We start from the raw sequence: 24,298 nt of genomic DNA, 5'->3' as shown, positions 1-24,298 counted from the left end.
TGCGTGTTTTCACTGGATACGAGGCAAAGAATAACGACTCTTGGTGGCACAAATGACCATACCAATTAATGTATGAGGAACAGAACAGGAAACAGTGCAAGCACCCACAGATTGACACACAAAGCCATATCTACCAATGAAGTCTTCGCTGACTGTGTGAAATCTCTACATATAAGGAAACTGGGTGCAAACAAGGGGCAAGTAAATAATGTGTGATATTCTTATGCATAAGGTGTGTAATTGCTCACGTTTTAAGTCGTACTGGAAGATTTACCTAAAGAACTTATTTCATGCAAAGCACAGCTGAGTCATCATTGCACCATAAGTTGGGTTAAAATGCCTTCTATAGTGCGAGCACCGCAGGTGACTGACACTCTCCGTGCACAAGTCTTGTTAAATTTGGTGCTGCACATTTTTTGAAGCAAATTGTAAACCGTGCTGCTGATTTTCACACTGTTATTCGGAAATCTGGGCCCTAGACACAAACTACATGTAACATCCCAATTAGCTCCTTGTCCACTCCTCTACTTTCACTTCTAGATTTACTATTCTCAAGGACACTTGCTAATGGCACCCTTATGCCACTTTTCCCCTTAAATGATCATTTCTGAATGTTAACAAGACCACCACCAGGTCTTTTTATTTACGAGACTTACTGTTTTAAACTCCCTGTAAAGAGAAACTTAAAAATACATAAACAATTACTCTATGGTTTTTGTTTGCATTTCTAATTGTTACGCCTGTAATTTCTTTCATAGATTGTTTCATTCCCTTGCTCTTTTTCATAACCCTTTCTTTGTAATGGTTTGTATAGTTTTATAGGTCTCGCCTTTTCCATTCCGAAGGAATGGGAAATGGCGAATTCAAGTGCTCAAAAGACTTGTGAAACTACGGGTTATTTCGTGCGGTTTTCTTCGAGTTCACGTGGCCACAGGCACGCGCTTTTGGGCCATAAACTTTCACGCCCATCTGTTCCCCAGCTCCAGCACCTCCCCTCTCTCCGCGCACAGCCTTACTTGGATTTCTCCTCCCCCTCCCCTCCCCTGCCAGCTTCCCCCAGGCCGTGTTCCCTCCCCTGCTACCCCATCCTCACACATCCCTCGCACCCCCTCCTCCTTCAGGCCCCCACCATTTGCTCAGGACATTGCTTGTTTGCATTTGCGATATTTATTTGTGTAAGGAACGTGTTTATTTAGGGGTTTTGAGTTGCTTGATTTAAACGTGCATGCAGCTTGCCTTGCGGGCTTTAGCAGTGATCTGCATTTTTTTTCTAACTTTAACATTTTGCTGCTTCTCTTAATTTAGGTAATGTGTATTCCACAGATGCGGTAAACCTAAAGATAACAATCTTCACTAGAAGGTTGTTTTTTGCTTCATTAGCGGTTGCGTCTTCACTGTTAGGAACGGACCATGTTTTTCTCTTGTGAAGGAATTGTGCTTTATTTTGAGAAATATTTTCTGTTTCCTGGCTAGATCTGCTTTTAATTCTGATGGAAGGACTTTTTTCCCTGTTTGGAACGGACGTGTTTTTTTCTTCCAAAGGGCTTTGCTTTATTTTACAATTTGTTTTGTGTTCTTTGGCTTACATTGTTTTTATTTCAGATGGAAGGGATTTGGTTTTCCTGTCTGTAATTAAATGAAGTGCACGCAATGTATTCAGCACACCGTGTTCAATGACCCCAACATAGTTAATACAGAAAGTCTCCTAACCCCACTCCCCTGCGTTCCCACCAGCCCCCACCATGTGTTTTCCTGTTGATTCCTTTCAGAGACAACTTTTTTCGATTCAACAAAACAGACATGCTTCTTAGAAGGACGATAGCAGTCTTTATAGCTTTTCACAACTACAAAGCATTCTACCTGTTCCCGCTGCTACACCCTTTTTGTTTTGCTAATTTACTATCGTTGCAACCAAAGGTTCCTAAGTTTCGTTGCAAAGTTAATTTAGTATTCAAATGCTTTTAGGCTATAGGACCTTCTACTGTGCTTACACCTTCAATTTTTTGTAAAGAAAAAACGCTACAAGAGTTAATTTGCAGTCCCTGAACATGGTTAAACAGCCTTCCTCTAACCTCCAACCCCCATGCCTCCCGCCCCACCCATATGCGAGCACTTTCTAATTGGAACATTTACTAATACATGGTCACTGTGCAATAAAAAACACAGATGTTTCTTTCAACACTGATAACAATCTTTACTGCGTGGCAGATTTACAACGGATTGTACCATCTCCTCCTACTTCGCCAATGCACTGTTTCTCTGGTCAAAACCTCTCTGGTCCGTCTCAAACATAAAACAAGCATTGGCATAGCCAATAGGTCTCGCATTTACGCGAGTTTGAGCTATTGGCGTAAATGACAATGGCTTTTAGTTTTCTTTTCATATTTATGTTTTAATAACGAAAACAAAAATAAAAGGCATTGTTATTTGCAATGTCAAGGCAGTCCTTGCATCATGGTGCCCATCCATGGTGTTGCTGGCCCTGGCATAACGCTAATAATGTGTTGCAAAAGGTGGACATTTATGTCCCTGTTAGCACCCAGCAGCATCTCCCCCGCCTCGAGCAAAGCAACACGCAAGTAACGGGATTGAGCAAGTAACTGGAACTGAACAAATAACTGGATGGGAACAATATATTCGGTACGGAGGACGAAACCCGCTGAGGATCACCGACCTGCCTGGAGGCTGAGCTTCGCAGGAGAAGACCGAGTCATCCCCACCCTTTTCTTCGGTCCCGAGGCTCTCCCTGACCATTTGCGGAGCACGGCACGGATACTTGCTGCCTGGAGCCCGACGTGGATAACTGCTGCATGTTGTGTTGCCTGCAAACCCACCGAAGGTCTCTGACACTCCTGAAATCACCATCGCGGGAGTACTGATGGCGCCGGACGGCCAACGCGAGCCCCACGGCGGAGTTGTTCCTGCCTGCCTGCAACCACCGCCGAGACCACCCAGATGTCCCACTCACGTTGCGAGTGCTCTCCCTATCCTGCCCGGTGAGCACCACGGCGACACCAGAAGAAGTTGGCGCCTGCGGCCAGGGTGAGCACGGTGCCCCAGCACCCCCCTCCCCCCCCCCCCCCCCCCCCCCCACCCCCAGCGGTATCGGGGATCTGCGATCGGGAGCCAAGCAGATGAGAGGCGTTAAAAGGGATCAAAAAGCGGGCATCCGATGTGTGTTCTCTGATGTAACAAGGCTGCCGCTTTAGTATGCTGTCGGGTAAAGGACAATATTAATCATAATAAGTGCTGCTCGAGGCTCACAACTTCTAACAAGTGGGAGTCGCTGAAATAGCCTCCTTTTATCGACCCAGGAAGGTTGAAAAGCTGAGTGTGCACACACTGGTTCTTACTACACCGGAGGCTGGATGCGACCCGGGCACTGGTAAAGATTGAGGTTTCACCAGAGGAGCACGAAGTCTAGCCTCAACTGCCCTTCCAGCTCTCAAACCTGCCAGAAGTCGATGCACACGGTAACTGTGTACATTCTGACTAAAGCCTCGATGTCTGCAAAGCTTCTGACTAAAGCCTCAATGTCTGCAAAGCTTTCAACAACATTTTCTGCGCACCTACTGAGCTGAAATCACAATGAAGGTATTTACTGCACCCTATTCGCTTGCACTCATTTTAAACCTCATTTTAAACCTCCTTTGTTCAAAATGGCGGGGGTCTTAAGCTGAAGCAATAAATCCCCCCTGTACATCCAGGTGCCCACGAGGCTCCTCAACAACTCCAGATAAGACTCCCTCTCAGCAAGCTAGAAACGGGGCTTGCATGAATGGAAAGCGAAACTCCTCCTCCCTGCTCTCAAAGCAACAGTAACAAACAGAGGACTACTGTCTCTATCTCACCTATTTGGCGGCCATTTTTGACTAGTCTCCCTCTTGGACGGCCATCCTGGATTAGTCATTTTCATTATCTGAACATACACTAAGAACTTATCATTTTAGACTAATCTCAACTACCGAGTACTTTGCGCAGCTCTGTATCTACTTCTTGTGATAGAATGTTTGCCTTTTATTGCAGTATTATACTCCTACTTGTATTTTGTACATTCCTGTAACCTACACTAAGTTCACTTTACTGCACAGATTGCTACTTCATATATTTTGGTTGCTCACTAATGTCACTTTTTTTGATTTTTGAGTCCTGTAACCGATTGTTTGCATTTGTATGCTGTTCTTATATTTTATCAGTATTATACTTCCAATTGTATTCTGCACAATTCTGCAACCTGCACCCATTTTTCACTTTTCTCTCCTGTAATGCACCGACTGCTACCTCATATATTTTGGTCGCTCACTAGTGTCACTTGTGCTCCCTAGGGTCATTTTTGATCCATGTAACTTGTTGTTTGCATGTGTATCTTGCATTCAGCACATTTATGCAACCTGCACCCATTTCACTTTTCTCTCCTGTAATGCACAGATTGTCCTCTCCTGTAATGCACAGATAGTCCTTTGTACTCTCTACCACCCCTATATTACCCCTAGAGTGTTTCCAGTCACATCCCTCCTGTCAAGATAGAAGATAACTCTAATGACTAGTATACTATTTGATTTTTAGATTGTATCCATGTGTATCCCCTCCCTGTGTTAGAATTATAGCTTTTACGACTAATCGCCTGTGGAACTGTTGGAATATAACCAGGTGTACCCCTTCCACCGTGTGAAGAGATAACCCTATCCACTAGAGCAAAAAGAAAGGTGTTCCTGAAATGTGTAACGTAACTGATTTTAGGTAAAGTGCCTTGTAAAGGGGCAGCTGAAATTCCAGGAGCCTAGTCCCGACAGCTCGACGACTTCGGAGGGCTGGAAGTGGTCCCCCGCTACACGGCGGAGGAGGGCACTGGACATCGAATGCTGTCTTATGTAAAGCGCTCTGATAACCTAATCGGTTCAAGATCCTGAAATGTGCAACGTAACTGATTCTATGTAAACTGCTGTGATAACATGTAACGGAACTGGTGCTATGTAAAGCGCTCTGATAACCTAATCGGTTCAAGTTCGCGCTATAGAAAACTCTAAAAATAAATAAATAAAATAAATAAATGTCCACTTGCCACCCTTGCAAGAGTGTTGGGCCTGGAATAATGGTGGCAAAGCCTGGGGTACCATGTGCAACTACGGTGTCAGTTCCAGCAAAAACGCACGCAGTGCTATAAAGGCGGTAATTTGAGGCCTAAATTGAGAACTTTGATGGTGCTAATTCTAATTATCATGATAATCCTTCCATAATTATGGTAATTATTGCCATATTTTGGGAATCTGTGGCCTCAGATTGTGATACTTGGGCATATAACACAAAATGTACCCGTGTGTGGCTGTGGTACATGTAGATGCTTGATGAAAATGATAAACTGATGTGTGTAACTGACAAAGCTATTAATTTTGCTATTTTCAAAACCAACACATAAATTAAAGAAGTGTCATTTACAATACCAATCGCTCAAACTTTCCTAATGCGAAAAGTTAAAAGTATGGGCATTGTAAATCACAAAACAAAAAAATAAAATGTCATTTAGAAAACCAATAGCTCAAACTTTCCTACTGCGAGACCTATTGGCAACGCCAGTGCTGGTCTATTCTCTGATCAATTTTCTCTCAGCTGTCTGGTTAATTTCTAATAGTGTTGCATCTTTTTTTCCCTTCTTTGGTGCTCTTTCTCCTGCCTGCGTTTATCCTCCAAGCTCTATAGTTTGTGTGTTCTTTATTTGTGAGGTGCTCTTACATTCTGTTTTCACTAGTGTTCTATTTTGTTTCCCCAAGCTCACTGGTGCTTTTTTGTTACCACAAGTAGTTCTACCTATAGTGGCGTCTCACTTTCCCAATATGGAAGTGTACCTCTTTTTATCCAGTAGGCTGGTTCTGCTGATGTTATGCAACATCTTTGAGGTTTTTACTGAGGCATGTCCTTCGCTATCTGCATTTAAAGTGTCAGTCTTTTCTGCCACCAACCGAACTCCTTACCTCCCCACGATATGAAGTTGTAATTGGGAACTTGGGGGGGCAGAGAGAGGATCAGAACCGGTTTCTTCATAGATACATTTCACAAAAATGTATCTTGTAAAAGTGACGTTAATGTACAGTGTTAGTTGGAATAAAGCAGTCACAATTTTAAAGAACTGCAACAGTACTCGCCTTTTTGTTCTTTTTATAAATGTTTCTGTACAGTGCAGCCAGACAGACTGTGAACAATGCATTATTTATAGAGTGGTCTTTGGCCAAAATTCACAAAGGTTTAGTATTTGGTTAGCAGTACTTTTTTAATGCTAAACTGACGCTAATCCTTTTTGGCGATTAAGCAAACCAACACAAATTGGTATTTGCTTCGGTTTGTATGGCAAAGTAACGGGAAACGCTGCTGTATTGCCTTGCGTTAATGTGCGTTACATGGGTGGTACATGGGCATTCCCATGCAACCTCCCATGCCTTTTGATGCTAAACCCGATCTACTACATTTGTAGACGGGGTTAAGAGCCAAAAATTAACGCCGCTCAAAAGCAGCCGATAAAAGGATAAATGTTTTCATTTCTCCTTGCGTTTCTGACTTTGCACGTATGCTGCACTGTACAGCACATATACAAAGTATGAAAAGGGTTTAAACTTATCTAGACATAGTGTTTTGTACAGGAAGGGTGCCATTATGGTGCTGTGGAGTTCGTAATGACAACCTCCCAGCACCATATACTCTTAATGGCATCACTGCACTTACAGTGCCCAGGAATGGCTCTGGGTACTGTAGGGGCACAGGGCTCATGCGCCTGTGCCCACACCTCTGGCATAGGGCACCCAGCTAGAGGGGTGACTGAAGTATGCCCGGGCAGTGGGTTCTGTGGGCATGGCACACAGGGATGTGTGCCATGTCGACTCTGTTTAGTTCTGTACTTAGACACTCTGCCTGCAAAGGCAGTGTGTGGGTGTCAGGGTACAGGGCCTCTAAGGGTGGCACAATAAGTGCTGCAGCCCTTAGGGATCTTCTCTGGTCACCAGGCCCTGGGTACCTAGGGTACCATTTACTAGGGGCTGATAGGTGACCAGATATGCCAATTGGGTTTGGTTTCAATACAGCTTTAGGGAAGGAACAAAACCTATGGTATACTCAGGCATGCACCCTAGCACTATGGCTCTAAGGTTTGTGCCTGGCGCACAGTAGCTAAAAGCTGCACTTAGAAGAAGGGAGGAAAGAGCCTTATCTCTATAAATACGGCGCTCTCCTACTCCCTCACTGTCATGGAAAGCAGCGTAGCATTTTTGGCTGCTGCGGTCCACGATTTGTTTGAGAATCTGGGCCTATTGCGGTCAAGTATAAGCCACACACACTGGAATAGCGCACCCTGACAAATGTGATGCATGGCTACACACTTATAAGGTCCAAAAGGCGAGACCTATTGGCTATGCCAGTGCTTGTTCGACTTGGCAGTACCCAATTGGAAATGGCTAACTTACTTGTACCTCCCTAGTATTTGGTACCCAGGGCATGTAAAGCTACATCAGTGCTTGCAGCCCTGGTTGTGCCACTGTAGGAATCTGGCCCTTTATATATCAAAATGAGATATATTGTGTAGAGTCTAGGTGTTCCCTTATGAGTGGGCAGGGGGCTTGCTATGACAATCCCAAGGTGCTAGTCTAAGGGATAGTGTTAGAGCACCCATCGGCTTATCTTTCTACCCTCTTAAATATTGTTTTGTACAGGTTTCACCATTCTCTGCTTGTCGAAAAAATAGAAAAACTGTATTCGGGAGAGAAGACAGTTTGTGGCCTTCGAGCTTAGCCGCTTTGGTTGACTTATTCTCCTTTCTGTATTATCCAGTCTTCTGGCGATGGAATGGACTCTGTTTCAATTTTGTCCTGGGTACCATTCCAAGTATCCGTGCACAAACCTGATTAAAGTCTGTAACTTGTGCCTCTCACCAGAGCACAAGGATGAAGATAGCAATGCTTGTCGATCCTTCTGATCGAAAACGACTTTGCAGGAACGTCTGCCTCGGTAAAGGGACTTTCAGCGTTAGAACATTGAACACACCCCGGATATCTTTGGAGAGGATACCAAGCAGGAGGAATGGAGAAGTTGGCAGCAGAAAAAGAGGAGGCCTTCTCTATTCAAGAATCGGACTCTGAACTGGAGATTGAGTTGTAGTCCTCAAGGTGGTCCAGTGGGACATAGTGCCATTCGACAGAAAATGTTTGGCCCAACAGTTGATACCTCACTGGCGAAGATGAAAAAGGACACGAGGGTCGCAAAGTCCATTGGGGCTTTGCAATTGCCTGCCATTAGGGGTTCCTTTCACAACTCATTTTATAGGGGTGGTTCCAAATATGTGTCCAACGAAAACCCCTCCTCCTCTTACAAGGGTAACAACCACCTCCCCTCTTCAAGAGGTTATTTTAGAGGTGGTTTCGGAGGAAACCGTGTTAAGAGGCAGAGTTCACTCCACACGCACTTCCCCCGCAAACAGTGACTTCCTTCTGTTACCCCCGATCATTCCACTCCTGTTGGGGGGACATCTCAATTCCTGCCTGTCTGGAATTCAATTACCTCAGACAAGTGGGTACTACAAATTATCCAATATGGTTACTGCCTGGAGCTTTCTCTCTCCCCCCCCCCCCCCCATCCCCCCCGGCCCCCTTCCCCACCCCCTTGATATTCTTCCAAGATCTCATCTTACCCTTCCAAAGCAAGAGGTTCTCTCTCTTCGAATAAAACGCTATAGAACCAGTCCCATTACAATATCAGGGGACTGGTGTATACTCCCTGTACTTTTTAATTCCCAAAAAAGAATGCTCTCTCAGGCCCATACTAGACCCCAGAACTAAATCTATGCATTCAGTTGGACATTATCACACTCCAACAAGTGCTCCCACTCCTTCAGCAAGGCAACTTTCTGTCCACTCAGGTCTTAAAGGACGCCTATTTCCATATTCCCATTCACGCAGCTCATCAGAAATAACTCGGGTTTCTGGTAGACTGCCAACATTATCAATCCTCCCATTTGGCAAACTATCGCACCCGGGGTTTTCACCTAATGCCTGGCAGTAGTTGCGGCTCATCTAAGACCATACATTCACATCTTTCTTTACTAGACGACTGGCTCATAAAAGCCATCTCGCAGCAAAGATGCCTACGCCACACTCCAAGAACAGTCCAACTGCTTCACGACCTTTGATTTACTGGGAATGTCGCCAAGTCTCATCTCAACCATCCAATACACAAATGTATCTAGGAGCCACAATAGACACCCCAAAAGCTCTAGCTTGTCCCAACCCACTCAGAAACTGCAACATGCAGACTCTAATCTCTGTTTCAGCCACAACACTCAGCTCTAGTGTTCATGCAATTGATAGGATTGATGGTGTCTTGTATTTTGTTTATTACGCAAGACTCCAAATGCATCCCCTCCAGTGGAACCAGGCTCAAAGTCAGTTATCAGATCTAGTGTTGGTAGACGGCCGCACTCAACGCTGTCTGCAGAGGTGGCATACAAAAAGCCTTTCCAAGGGGGACCTATTCATCAACCCTGTTCCAAAGATGGCGCTAACAGCAGACTCATCGCTCACTGGCTGGGGAGCACTGTGGTACTGAAATTCTGGACCCGTGTTATAAACCTCATCGTATCAAGACAATTTTGGTACCATCAGACCGGAAATGACAAGTATACTATGCACAAGCATTTCCGTCACGATCGAGTGACAAAATCACCCTGAAATCAGCATTTCCGTTCCGAACCCTCGGGTTCCATTTTGTGAACGGCATCCATTTTGTGATTACCCTCACATAGCCAAATGACTAAAAGCCAAAACCTGGTCCGAAGGACACGTACACCTTAGCTGACTCCTCTGTGACCTGGGCAAGCTGACTCCACTGCCCGAAGCCCAACCTGTTCGGCCAGGTCCTTCCCCCATTGGCCGAGCAAGATTAGTATCAAGGCACAACATATCATAAACCTTTCATCGCACACAAACCATCCTAATCTTACACACACCTGTCTCTGTTTCTTGCTTTATGACTTGCTTTACGAGGAGGAGGTGCCCGATTTTATTGGGGGTCCGTCGATATCTGATGAAAATATTGGGTCTTGCCGGGTAATCAATTACGGGCTGGACGAACTAAAATATGTGCTGGTCATCATGACTCTGCTTTTCCTTTGTAGTGAAAATGTGTATGGTCAACTGTAAAATAAGGAATTTGTGCCCGAAGCTTATTATTTTGTATAAAAGACGAAGGCTGGCTTTGTAATTTTGAGCAGTCTCCTGAGAACATACACGCCGTTGTACTTCTAGGATACCTGTTACTGGTTGCAGCCAATAAATACCATCTTTGACTTCACCCAGAAGACTGTTTCTGTAGTCTGAAACAGGAAGGACTCAGAGTTTTCAGGTGTGTTCCCTGGCACCACTGGTTCCATAAAAACCCGGTACTCCAGTTGGCGCCCAACGTCGGGCGGTATCAGTGGTACCGGTCCAAGCCAGAGGTTCGTGAGGAGCTTTGTGTGAAAATTCCGGAGGACGGCCAGCCACTTCAGCGACCCCTGTATGTTGACGTGGTCCGAAGGTCTTTGCTGCGAGGTTCCCCGCGTCCCGACGGCTACGAAGGACTGCTGTCCTGACTATCGCCCTGTTTTGGACCCTTGATGATTGGTAGAGCGAAACGATAGACAAGTCTTCTGGTGACGTCATCGATACCTCAGTTAAGTATAAGTGGAGCGTCCCCTAGTCCTTAGTTTGATTCTTAGTTCTTGGTATCCTTCGGGATTATTTTGTATTGGAACTTGCAAGTGCCAAAACCGAAGGACTCGTGTATTCACGAGACTATCGTATTCGATAATCCTTCGAAGTTTGAAGCTAGACTAGAGAGAGAAGATGCCTGGTCTTAGCAGACTTGGAAATTTGTTTTGTCTTGGTTGTAATAAGGATTCCCGGTTGGAGGACTCGTGTCCGGTTCCTCCGATTGGGACTCCAACATATGAACTCTATGTGAAACACGGCGTAGGCCCCATCACATATAATGAAGTATGGATCCGATACACCAGAAAGGATGGTGTTTTAAAATGGCCTCAATATGGTAGTTTTGACACAGAGATTTTAGATAATCTAGAGGTTAAACTTTTTAAGAAGAAAGCCCAACGGCAATGTTTGACTCTTTTCGCATATGGCGCAAAGAAGCCAAACAGAAAGAAATTAAATTAGCAAAGAAAAATAAACGAGGTATGTCAATGGTACAAGCTGCCGTTGCGTTCAGGGATAATGAGGAAGAGCGAGAGAGTGAACAAACGCTTAGAAGTAGGAAGTTAGCGGTAGATAAGTGTTACCCAGTTTTGCCACGAAAAGGACAAGAGTCAAAAGAGAAACTTGATCAAGATCCTTTAATGTCATATCTACTGAGTTCACCACCTCCTTATGCGCAGAGTGCTACTGCACCTCAGCAACCTTTGGTTGTGCAACACCCCATTTTTGGACCACCGGTTCTACCACAACAACCAGCTCCTCTTCTGCGGGTTCCGACTCCTCCGGCGCAGCCCCCTCAAGGGCTGCCGCTTTTGCTACCTACTCCATCTGTGTTCCCTACGACTTCGCCTACTGCTCCGACTGTTTATACTGATACTCCTTCTGTGTCTTTCTCCGCTTCTGCATTACCTCACCCTGTCTTTCCTCCTGTCCTTCCGCCAGCTTCTCCTTCTGTTCGACAGAGAGTGGCCAACACTGTTACTGGTCTTTTCTCACTAATACGACCCCTAGCACAGAACGAAGACAGCTGCGAAGTCAACTGCCTATCAAGAGAGAATTACTGAATAGCGCGTAAATGGGTTGTTGATACTGCAAGATATGATGAAGAGTCTATCATAGAAGAATCCGTCAATGGGAAGCATCGAAGCAGAGGTATGTTTTTGAACAAATGTGTGTATTTCTCCGTGAAGATCTGGAGGGAAATGATCCGGAACACGACCTGTCTGAGTTGTGCCGTGTGCGGTTTAAGTTCTCGGAGGGTATGATTGTGGGCACCGGTGTTGAAAGAGCGGTTGCGACATTGTTGTCGTATCGGAGTAAAGGGGGCACTTCTCGATCACTATCTGAACGTGACGCATCCGGTAGGAAAAAGGCGCGACAGTACCCTATGAGAGAGGTTCCACCGGTTTGGAGTGAAGGGGACGCAAATGCTAATCCAGCCATTCCGCCGCATTTTCAGCGTGTATGGGTACATGTTCCTTGGAAGAGATCTGAAGTTTTGGCTCTTAAACAGACATTACCTGATCCTCATAAAAATACTGCAGGGTATTATAAGGAATTGTCCCAGACTGCAAGCTCGTGCATTATGAACTTAGCCGATATAGACATGTTGTTTGGGAACGTGGATCCACAGCCTTTATGGGGAAAGATTCGCCACACCGATCACGATCAGGAGTTAGGTGGTACATGGGCTAATATTGCTGCTATAGATAAGACAAGTTGGTGGTGCTAAACCCGAACCTTTAATTGCAGAACTCCCTGGTAGAATAATAACTTACATGAAGACTCTAATGCCTGAATTGCGTGTCAATTGGGATAAATTGTCTGCATGTAAGCAGAAGAAAGACGAAGCAGTGTCCGATTTCTTCACGCGGTTTGAAGAGACTTTTGTGGATCATAGCGGTCAGGATATGGCTACTGAAGGTGGCCAGAGATTGTCCGTCGACAAATTTGTGCATAACTTACTTCTGGAGTTGTGTGCTAAGTTGAAGGATTCCGAGAGTGCTTGGGCTGTCTCAACGTCCGCGCAGATTCTAGCCACAGCCCAGTACTATGAAAATAGGCGCAAAGATGAGTTCGAGAAAGCGGATAAAAAGACTAAAGAATTAAAAACGAAAGTTCTGCTGCAGCAAGCATATCCACCCGCACTAATAATCAGCGCGATTATCAGCAGCCTCAGCAATATTCGAGACTCGCAAAGAAACGAGTCTTCTCAACAGCGTTTACCGTATGGTCCCAATCAGTGTGCGTATTGTAAAGAGGAAGTCCATTTTAAGAGTAGTTGCCCGGTTTTGTTACAACGTGCGAATGGTGCTACCAGTGTGCGAGGCCGCGGTGTTCAACAAACGCCCAGAGGTAGGGGACGCGGTGCGTTCCCACAAAATGCGCGTCCGTTTCCACCACAGAATTCAATTAACAGTTTTGACCAACAGAATAACGCGTCTGGTAGGACGACTCAGTACTATGCTGATGACTACTATACAGAGGATGAAAATATGGTAGGCAATGATTGCTAGGACAGCCATGGACAAAGAGAGGGAGTTATTTCAGTTCCAGTAGATCAGAGTGGACCTTATGTTGAGGTGATTACATCAGGTGTGTCAGAGCCTTTTCTGTTGGATACTGGTGCTACAAAGAGTTCTATTATGCACTCAAAACTCCCTGGCGCACCTTTGTCTGGCGAAATGAATGTTTCAGTAGGTTTTTCTGGCGCCCCTGTTAGGAACCCGATTTCTAGTCCTATGTCTCTTTCTGTTGGACCTTGTAAATTCGAAGCACCCCTTATTCTTACAACAGGTTGTGGTGAAAACTTGTTGGGATTGGATCTGTTGAAAAGACTATATGCGACTTTGTACTGTTCTCCTTCAGGAGTACAACTCACACTAGGTAAAAGAGTGGTTTCTCCAATGTATCTATCTAAGGATAAATAGCCGACAGAATTGTCTTCTCTTCCGGATACTCTTTGGGCTACTGGTCCTAACGATGTGGGTCTTTTGGAAATACCGCAATATGTTGTGACATTGAAAGCCAATGTTGAATTGCCGCGCATTCCCCAATACAAGATCTCTAGCGAAGGTGAAAAGGGGTTGTTAGCGATCATTTATGATTTGATTGAGAAAGATGTAATTGAAGAGACAAGAGGCAATGTTTGTAATAGTCCGGTTCTGACTGTTTTGAAGCGTACTGATCCTTCCAAGCCACCTGTTTATAGGTTCGTGATTGACCTTAGGGAGGTGAATAAGATCGTTGTGCAACAGTTTCCAGTTGTCCCTGACATCACTACCCTATTGACAATGATTCCAGCTTCAGCCACTTGGTTCTCGGTGATTGACTTGAAGAATGCTTTCTTCAGCATCCCGATTGCCGAGGAGAACAGAGATATTTTTGGCTTCAGTTTAGGAGGCCGAAGCTTCCGCTTCAAGCGCGCTCCTCAAGGTTACTGTGAAAGTCCATCAATATATAGTCAGGCTTTGAAAACACAGCTTGACACGATTGTTTTACCTGATGGCGCTACCCTTGTTCAGTACGTCAACGATTTGCTTGTAGCGGCAGATACTGAGATTTGTAAAGAGACTACCTTGTTGTTGTTGCGTCATTTGTCTGATTTTCATCACAAAGTGTCTCTCTCTAAGTTACAATATTGTCGACAAGAAGTGACCTACTTAGGTCACCTCTTATCGAAGGAGGGAAGGAAACTGACCCCAGAAAGAATTCAGGCAATTGCAAAATTGAGTGCGCCAAGGACACAGGCACTGGGTACCGAATTTCTCATTGTTGGCCAAACCTTTGGTGGCATTAACTTGTAAAGATACACCGAATCCCATTCCCTGGTCTGAAGAGTGTCAGAAGGTTTTCCGAATTGCGTGACGCATTGTGTTCGGCTCCTGTGTTGGGTACCCCCGACTACAGTAAGCCCTTTACACTATATGTCCATGAGAAGGAAGGATGTGCATTGTCAGTACTGACACAATCTTTTGGGGACAAGCAACGTCCATGCGCGTATTTCTCCTCGACTTTGGATCCGGTAGCTAGGGCATTGCCAAGTTGTTTAAGAGCCACAGCAGCAGCAGCTGTTTCTATCCGACAGTCTGCTGGGTTGGTGATGAATAACACATTGGTTGTAATGGTTCCGCATGCGGTAGACACTTTGTTAAATAGAACCAAGACACAGCATTTAACTAGTGCTCGATTGTCAGGTTATGAGTTAACCTTTTTAGCAAGTCATGTCCACATTAAAAGATGTAGCGCATTAAACCCAGCCACGTTGTTGCCAATTCCAGTTGAGACAGAGGATGCTGAAAAGCAGCACAACTGTTTCTTTAGGACAGAAGAAGAAACGAAAGGGAGAGTAGACCTTAGGGACACTCCTCTTACAGAATGTGATGGTCCTTTGTGGGTTGATGGTTTATGTTTCAAGTTGCCGAATGGTGATACGACTGCGGCATATGCTGTTACGACTTTGCATACTATTGTTGAAACTGCACGTATCCCACATAATTCAGCGCAAGCTGCAGAGTTGATTGCACTTACGAGAGCATGCGTGCTGGCGAAAGGAAAACGAGTGAATGTGTACACTGACAGTCAGTATGCCTCTGGTGTTGCTCATATTTTTGACGTTTGTGGCGTGAACGTGGTTTTCTGACTTCACATGGTGCTAAGATCCAGCATGGTCAGTTGGTGAATGAGCTTCTTGAGTCACTGACCTTGCCGTTACAAGTTGCGATTGTGAAATGCAGTGCACACAAAAAGATTACAGATGATGTTGGTCATGGAAATGCGTTTGCGGATGAAGTCGCGAAAGAAACTGCAAGGAATGTGATGAGTCTAATGTATGTTGCGGGTCCGGCGAGATGGGTTCCGGATAGAGGCATGTGTGAAGATACGATTGAGAGTGTGAAGTCCATCCAAGCTGAAGCTACAGAGAAAGAACTGAAAGTGCGGAGAGAAAGCACGGGTAAATTGGATGCGAATGGTTGTTGGGTTGAATTATCGGAACATCAGCGTTGGTTGTTACCCGATGCGTATGTGCCTGCAGTGGTTACAATGGCGCATGGAATGGCACACATCAGTGTGAAAGGGATTTGCAAGTTGCTGGCTCCAGTATGGCAGAACACTAGAATCCCTAAATATGAAGAGAATATAGTCAAGAACTGTATGGTGTCTGAAGTACAACCCTGGTAGGGGAAAACCAATTCCAGCTGGTCATTTTGCTCCTCCTATGTACCCGTTCGAGGTTTTGCAGCCAGATTTCATCCACATGGAGAGGTGCAACAACCTAAAATACGTACTCGTTGTTTGTGCCTTTTCAAGATGGATAGAAGCATACACATTGAAAGACAATAGTGCCTTATCGACAGATAAAGCACTTGTCAAAGAATTCTTCCCCAGGTTTGGAATGCCGAGAATGGTCTGGAGTTATAATGGGAGTGAATTTGTGGGACGAGTGATGAGAGTATGTGAAGGGCTAGGCATTGATCAAAAGTTCCACGCTGCAAATCACCCCCAATCAGCTGAATTAGTAGAATGCTATAACGGCACCCTAAAACTGGCTAAAATCCAAGCGAGCACTGGTCTTAAATGGCCTGACGCTCTACCCTTGGCACTCCTATCAACAAGAATGACTGTACACTCAAGAGTGGGACTTAGCCCCTATGAAATAGTGTTCGGCCGTCCGGCCAACATCTGGGGAGTGCCAAGGCCCACAAAATTCAGCGAATTAGAGCACCCTGTACTGCTTGATTATTTGTACGAATTGACGGCTAAATTGCGTGTTTTACACCAACAGGTACATGACACTCTACTTCAAGCTATTGAAGCTCCAGGACACCCTATTGATCCTGGAACCTACGTACTCTTAAAGAATTTCCAGCGGACAAAGAATGATGAGCCCCGCTGGACCGGTCCCCACCTAGTACTTCTATCCACAAGATCAGCAGTTCGAGTGGAAGGAAAGAAACACTGGATCCACGGGACCCATTGCAAGAGGGTCCCTTTACCTCTGCCTCACGACCGGTGGGTCCAGGAGGGGATTGCTGACTCTGAGACCGAAACTTTGCCTCACTTCCTGCTCTTTAGTGATGCACAGGTAAAAGGAACAAACTCTGCACGCGAGAGTGATGACATTCTGCAAGGATCTGTGCCACCGTCAATGCGATTGAACACTACAGAGCCTGAACTTTTGTTCCAGGAACAGACAACACCTGGGAGAACACATTACAATTTGAGGCCAAGAACTATGACTATGGACAAATAAAAAATTGTTTTTTTCTATTTTTGAAAGTGCAGCTCTCTCTCCCCTCTGAGAAACTTGCTTATTTTTGTTTTTCGAACCGCCATCCGGGTTCTGCTGCTAGGGTGGCGGTTGCCCAAGTCTTTGGGGTGCAGCCGAAGACATTAGGTCGACGGTTCTGGTTGGTCTAAGGAAGTTGCCCTGTACTGACAGAAGCATTCCTTAGCATAGAACACCCTGCCGCCGCGGGCAGCAATTCTAGAGGATGGAGTTTTTCAAGACGGAGAGACCTGCCAAATCAATGAACTTTGAAACCAGAATGTGCACAGTGATGGCAAAAACACGATTTTTGATATGCATTTTCATGTTGTGTAGTATAATGACGTTTTTAATAGGCTATGCTTTATTCACTTTTCGAGTGACATTTGCACACACTACACAGCCCACACCTCCTCCTTGTTTCCCCGCATTCTTTTCACCCTCTGCCTGAACACGAGTCGGCCAGAAGGTTGGAGTTTGTAAATAATTAATTTGTTTAGCTCTTACACCAACACCAGTTGATAATGAACATGACTAATTGTTGGGTGTGTGGACTTATGCCAGATAAGGGTATCCCATATTTTGTCTTGCCATTTAGCTACTATGGTTCTTTTTGGGCATTTCAAACGATGTTCCTATTTGCCATCGAACCATATCCGCCACGTTCCACGAGAAGTAACTCAAGCAACAAGGCATTAGTGGTGGGAATCACAAATATGAGCAGAGATATTGACACGTATAGAACGATTCCCAGAGATGAGTTGAAGGCTTACAGTAGATGGAACACAACGGGGTATGGAGTTGCCTTGAGTGAAAACATGCTAGCAAAGAGATCCTCCCCGATCTGGATCTTACCCCATCAGGGTCACCTATGTCTGCAAGGAAATGGCAAGAACCCCAGAGCTCAGTTAGGGAGGAGTGTCTATACTGAAGCTTATGTCTTTTCGGCCCAGACCTCCCCTCCGTTCTTAGCAACTAAGGGTACCTACTTCATCTGCCATGATAGAGCATATACATGGTTGCCCTCTGACTTCTCGGGCACATGTTTCATTTCGTTCCTGTTGCCTCCCGCCTACACGGCCGCGGCAGATTACCATAGGACAAGGACAGTTAGAGGTGTCGTGAGTAAAGACGACACTACGGGTCAAGAGTTTGGTGACTTCGTAAAAGGTTTTCTGCTGTTTTGGGGGCCTATGGTGAACAGCAGGAACATTCGCCAATTGACGAGGGTAGTTGAATCTACGATAGTTGAAACTACTGGTGCCCTTAGTAACTTGACTGCGGAGCTCCAGTCGGACCGCCTTATGACCCTTCAGTACAGGGTCGCATTAGACGTCATACTTGCAGACCGAGGTGGGGTATGTAAAGTGATCCAATCAAGTTGCTGCATTTTCATCCCAGATAACGCTCTGACAGTATACCAGGCCATCTCCAAACTGCATAAAATCTCTGAATCTATTCATGTGGATAAAGGAGACTGGTCACTGGTGGGGTGGTTCTGGGAACTGATATCGGCCTGGGGATGGAAAATTCTGATAGTCATTGGGATGGCCTTAGCCATTCTTTTCCTGTTCTGCCTATGTGTACAGTGCGCTCCTGCAATATGTGGCCTCTGTGCTACATCGTGTGTAAGGAAACCTGTATCAAGAAACGAGCTAAGTAATAGGATGATGCTACAGCAACATCTCAATGACTTTGTCAACATAGACCTAGACTCAGATTTGCTTGAGTATTGGTTGTTTTGCCTATGTAAGGGCAAAAGGAGGTCTGTGGTACTGAAATTCTGGACCCGTGTTATAAACCTCATCGTATCAATACGATTTTGGTACCAGCAGACCGAAAAACGAGTATACTATGCACAAGCATTTCCGTCACGACCGAGTGACGAAATCACCCTGAAATCAGCATTTCCGTTCCGAACCCTCGGGTTCCATTTTGTGAACGGCATCCATTTTGTGATTGCCCTCACATAGCCAAATGACTAAAAGCCAAAACCTGGTCCGAAGGACACGTACACCTTAGCTGACTCCTCTGTGACCTGGGCAAGCTGACTCCACTGCCCGAAGCCAAACCTGTTCGGCCAGGTCCTTCCCCACTGGCCGAGCAAGATTAGTATCAAGGCACAACATATCATAAACCTTTCATCGCACACAAACCATCCTAATCTTACACACACCTGTCTCTGTTTCTTGCTTTGACTTGCTTTATGAGGAGGAGGTGCCCGATTTTATTGGGGGTCCGTCGATATCTGATGAAAATACTGGGTCTTGCCGGGTAATCAATTACGGGCGGGACGAACTAAAATATGTGCTTGTCATCATGACTCTGCTTTTCCTTTGTAGTGAAAATATGTGTATGGTCAACTGTAAAATAAGGAATTTGTGCCTGAAGCTTATTATTTTGTATAAAAGACGAAGGCTGGCTTTGTAAGTTTGAGCAGTCTCCTGAGAACATGCACGCCGTTGTACTTCTAGGATACCGGTTACTGGTTGCAGCCAATAAATACTATCTTTGACTTCACCCAGAAGACTCTGTGTTTCTGTAGTCTGAAACAGGAAGGACTCGGAGTTTTCAGGTGTGTTCCCTGGCACTGCCGGGTCCATAAAAACCCGGTACTCCAGTACATCTACAAAAACATACCATTCAGGGCATGTGGAGTCTTCAACAAAAGCAACTCCACTTAAAACCATCTAGAACTGCTTGGTTTTTCTAGCGTTGAAAGCTTTCAACTTCATCTAGTAGGCAAAGCTGTGTTAATTCGCACAGACATGACCGCAATGTACTACATAAACGGGGGGGAAGGGGGGCACACTCTCCTCAGACTGATAGCTCAGAGCATCTGGAAATGGGCCATACCTCACAAAATATATCTCCTTGCGGAGCATCACATTGCCAAGCCTCTACCCCCCAGGATGGGCAGAGTTCACAAAGGGGAAGCTTCAAAGGCTTGCCGCAGACATTTGTAATGGTAACTTAGCTGGAGCTCTTGCCTGTAAGTGATTGAGATGGTGTCCCCTGGAATTCTTGGAGCTTTGGGATTGAGCTCCGTAGTGTGGTGAAAAATTCGAACAGAATACATTACAGTTGACTATTGATTGCTTTTCATTTTGGTACAAATATGGCCAACAGTGGCTTTTAGTAAAGCAGTAGTCTTATTTTGACACTATAATTTTGTTTTTAGTTCACAAATCAGATTTTTTGACAGTACAATTTATTTTTTCTGTTTAAATATTTTACTAAGTTTTCTTAAGAATTTTTACTATTTCTGAGTTTCATGTTTAGTGCTTAGCACATTTTCTGGGCAAAAGTTTGGGCTTTATGCTGCTGTTAGGTGTTAAACCATGTTTTCTCCTTGAAATTGTTCTTTTCCTAACACAGTCCAGAATTTCTAGTTTGTGGGAGCTTCTTCAAAAAGATCCATGTTCTCACAGACTGTTGACTGTATGAACATTGAGGTCCCAGAAGTTAAGAAATTAAAAAATCAAAAATATTAGCCTCCTAGCTAGTCATGTCCATTGAGAGAATCTTGTTTCATCTCTCAGATACTTCCTCACTTGCATATATTTCACAGCGTACCTTTCTTCTCGCACTGACAGTCACCCCAGAGTTCCCTGCACAAGAAACTGCTCCGGTTTACTTGGAAGAACAGCCAGCAGAGGCTCAAGCAGATGAGGTCAGCACCAGTGAGGACGATGACGAGGAACTTCCAGAACCCACGTCACCAGTTCAAGAATATAGCAAGTACCAGAAGTCCTTGCCTCCACGATTTCAACGTCAGCAGCAGCAGGTGACCCACTAGGTGTTTGGTGCTCCTTGACCAAGATGTACAGCACTTAAAATTATGCTCCATATCATCTGTAGGGACTTTCTACCCTCATAGACATTTGTTTTGTTCTGTAGTTAAACATCCCCTCCCACCAGACTCTTGGCATAGCAATTCCGAGGAACATTTTGAGAAATCTAGCTAAGAACCATGGCTGTTGGAAGGCATTTAGTTCAGAAAGGCCTATTGAGGAAACAGGAGTTCCTGTATTCTAGAGGTTGATTCTACATTTTGCTGTGCAGCAAGTCATGTTGCTTATTGTCTTGCTGGTGTTATCCCTAGATATACACTAGTTGAAAGTAATTACTCACCAAACTGTTACCTTGCTTCGTGTATCCCAGAGAAAGAACCGCTACCGTCCAGTATTCTGTCATCAGTAAGTTGTTTTTGTACACAGGAGAAGTACATTTGTTGGCAGGTTTGAATTTTGCACATAGGTTTGTAACCACAACTTTCACAACCATAAAATGTGTATGCTTCATGTGAATCTCTTAGCAACCAGTTCAATCTTTTCGATGTCTTCATTATTGGATTTCTTTAATCTTCTCCTTCAGGAACAGCTATACAAAATGCAGCACTGGCAGCAGCAACAGCAAGCCTATGCACCCCCTTCTCACTCCCATCAGCGCAACTTTTACCCACCCCACCCTCAAATGCTTGGGTTTGATCCTAGATGGATGATGATGCCCCCATACATGGATCCACGGATGGCTCAAGGTCGAAGCCCTGTTGATTTTTATCCCTCAGCAATTCACCCTTCAGGTATGGACATACATATTTTCAGTGAAAGTTTTTTCCCATAACACTTCTAATTAGTGGTGTCAGCACACTTCCCCATATTGATTTCAGTTGCAAATCGTTTGGTAGAAATGCATACCTTGGTGTAAACGCAGGGCACAATTCGCACCTGTCAAGGAGTTAGTATTGGTCTTCAGGTCATTGCCACTGTAAGTGAGCAGATGGGGTAGCATGTTTTTTTTTTTTTGCACCTTTATGGTGCTTGTGTGCATGCGTTTTGTTAACCTAGATAGCAGGGGGGGAAACTGATGGATTTTATGGAGAGTGTGACTGACTTTCACTTCCTTTTAGAAGGTCTGTAGACCGATAGTGGCACCACCGTTCAAGTAGCTTGTCTGCAAATAGCTTGACTACTGGTTTTCTTTCTGGGAAGGCCTTAACAAAATTGATTGCCATGAAGGATAAAGCACATCTGTCGCATGATGGTTCTTGAAAAGGAGAACAAGAAAATGGACGCAGTACGTAGAATATTCTGCAGCACATAAGCAACTGTGATGAACATGGCCAGTTTTGCAGCGTGAATCTTTCTGGATTCACTATGCTGTGCATATTCCGCGGTCTTGTGGTTGGGTCCGGATTCGTAGTCTTTTCTTTTTTTTTTTTTTTTTTCGTCGCCCAAGTGGGCGTCGGCGTCACCCCTTCCTGGGTGTATTTCCGGTGACGTCGGCATGCTTCCTGCGGAAGCTCCCACCCTTGGGCGCCATCTTCAGATTATTATTTCCGCGGTCGGGTCTGGATCGTTCCCGTTTGGGCTCCAGACATTTTTGGAGAAAGTACTAGAAAAAGATCGAAATTGGAGAAGATATCGAAAGAAGAAGACTACGAAGGACTTCGCCGAACACTACCCGGCGAAAGGAAGGAGAATTCATCGAGGACTTCGACGTTCGCGCGGCCAGGGAGGCCTGAACACTCGATGATGGACAACACGCCGTTCAAGTTCTGCCCTAACTGCCACCACAAGTTCGCGCAGAAAGACCAGCACCCGGTTTGCAACCTTTGCCTACCGGTAGAACACAGAAGCGAAGACTGCAACGCTGCTCCGTCTTCGCCCAGAAGACCCTTCGTGTAAGGAGGAGCAGAGGGTAGCGCACGCCACCCTCAAAGGAAAAAGCCCGACGCCATCGCTGTACGAGCTGGGGATGTCCTCGGAGGAAGAGGACAACGCTGCCGCCGAAGACGACAGCTACACGGTCGTAGAGACCGATTACACGAAGACATCTGATAAGGTAGGAGACTCGTCGTTCCTCAAGAGCACGAGAGATTCCGAGTCTCGAAAAAACGAGGGCAAGGCCCCGAAAGCGTCGACGCAGAGACACCTCTCGTCCGCGGCTACCAACAGGCCCAGCGGATCCTCTGAGAAGGAGTCCATGGCGCCGAGAGCTGCTGAGCAGCAGAAGTCGCCGAAGATCGTCCCCGAAAAGGACCGATCGACGTCGAGGGAGAAAGACCCTAAAGCTTTGACGCCGTACAGGGACCCGAAACCCAGTTCGACGTCAAAGGCCTCGACGCCGAAGCTCTCGCAGCCGACCCAGGCGCCGAAGAGAGTGGCCGAACAATCCGGCGCGGACAACGCGGCCGAGATGGAAAAGAAAAACGGCGACTAGAAGCTGAAATGGAAAACATCTTGCAGCGGAAAAAGGATTTCGACGCCAAGATGAAAGCCTTCACGATTCCCTACAAGACCAAGCCACCCATGCGGGACGTGGTCGAGGAGGAAGAGGAACAGGTCGAGGAACATGAGCCTGGCACCGAAATGGTCGACTACCAGGATGAGGACGAGAATCCCTACGAGGCTTACAGCTATGAGGAGGAAGAGGACAGCAGGTTGGACGCCGAGTCTGCCACCTCTGACCCGCAGGAGGAGGATTACTTGGATGTCGACACCGAAAGCCCAGAAGAGGCGGTCGACACATACCCCTCGAGGCCATCGCCGCCAGACGACATCGGAGCTTACAACTCGGTGATAAGGTCGGCGGCAACAGCCTTCAAGCTCAAGCTCGACAAGGACAAGCAGAAAGCAGACTTTCTCCTCGAGACATTACTCCCCGAGACATTACTCCCCACGCAAACAAGGAGCCAGTATCTACCAATGCTCGACAGCGTCTTGGCGCAGGGGATGGAAGCATTCAGGGAGCCCGCAATATGCAAGGCAGTCACTCCCAGAACCGAAAAAAAGTACAAACATTCATCGAAGGACCCAGCCTACATCCGAGGCGTGGTCTCAGCTGACTCGATCATCACAGTCACAGCAAGGAAGAGGGCTAACGTGGCCACCACTTCTGGACCTCCCCCCTGATAAGGAGAGCAAAAGAATGGACTTAGTGGGCAGAAGGATCGAACGGAATGCCGCGACCCAATGGCGCATGGCTAATTCCAATGCCCTCATAAACAGGCACATGTACCAGATCATGGAGGAACTAGGAAAACTGGTGAAAGACCTACCCCAGGAGGCCAGGCAGAACGCTGAGAAACTGGTGGAAGAAGGGAAGAATGCGGCAAATTGTTGCCTCAAGACGGCCCTGGATGGTGCAGACACCTCCAGCAGGCTCATGATGATGGGTGTCACGGAAAGAAGACACGCATGGCTCAGAATCTCTGGTTTTAAACCTGAAGTGCAACACAGCATCTTGAACACTCCGGTCAACGGCGAGACGCTGTTCGGGACAACAGTTGACGAAAAACTCA

At 45.8% G+C, this 24,298-nt stretch overlaps 1 protein-coding gene across 4 annotated transcripts in view; it reads left to right on the top strand.

Moving 5' to 3' along the window:
- Nucleotides 1–24,298, top strand: part of PRRC2B (proline rich coiled-coil 2B) — a 657,801-nt gene that overhangs the window by 339,842 nt on the left and 293,661 nt on the right. For all 4 annotated transcript variants that reach the window (XM_086924792.1, XM_086924791.1, XM_086924790.1 and 1 more), the window contains exons 14-15: nucleotides 20,589–20,779; nucleotides 21,370–21,577. In XM_086924792.1, coding sequence (XP_086780918.1) covers nucleotides 20,589–20,779; nucleotides 21,370–21,577 — 399 coding nt within the window. The remainder of the gene's footprint in view (nucleotides 1–20,588; nucleotides 20,780–21,369; nucleotides 21,578–24,298) is intronic.

Source organism: Lissotriton vulgaris, chromosome 5 (assembly GCF_964263255.1).
Source record: "Lissotriton vulgaris chromosome 5, aLisVul1.2, whole genome shotgun sequence".
NCBI classification, from domain to species: domain Eukaryota; kingdom Metazoa; phylum Chordata; class Amphibia; order Caudata; family Salamandridae; genus Lissotriton; species Lissotriton vulgaris.
This window is presented reverse-complemented; position numbering and strand designations above follow the sequence as displayed.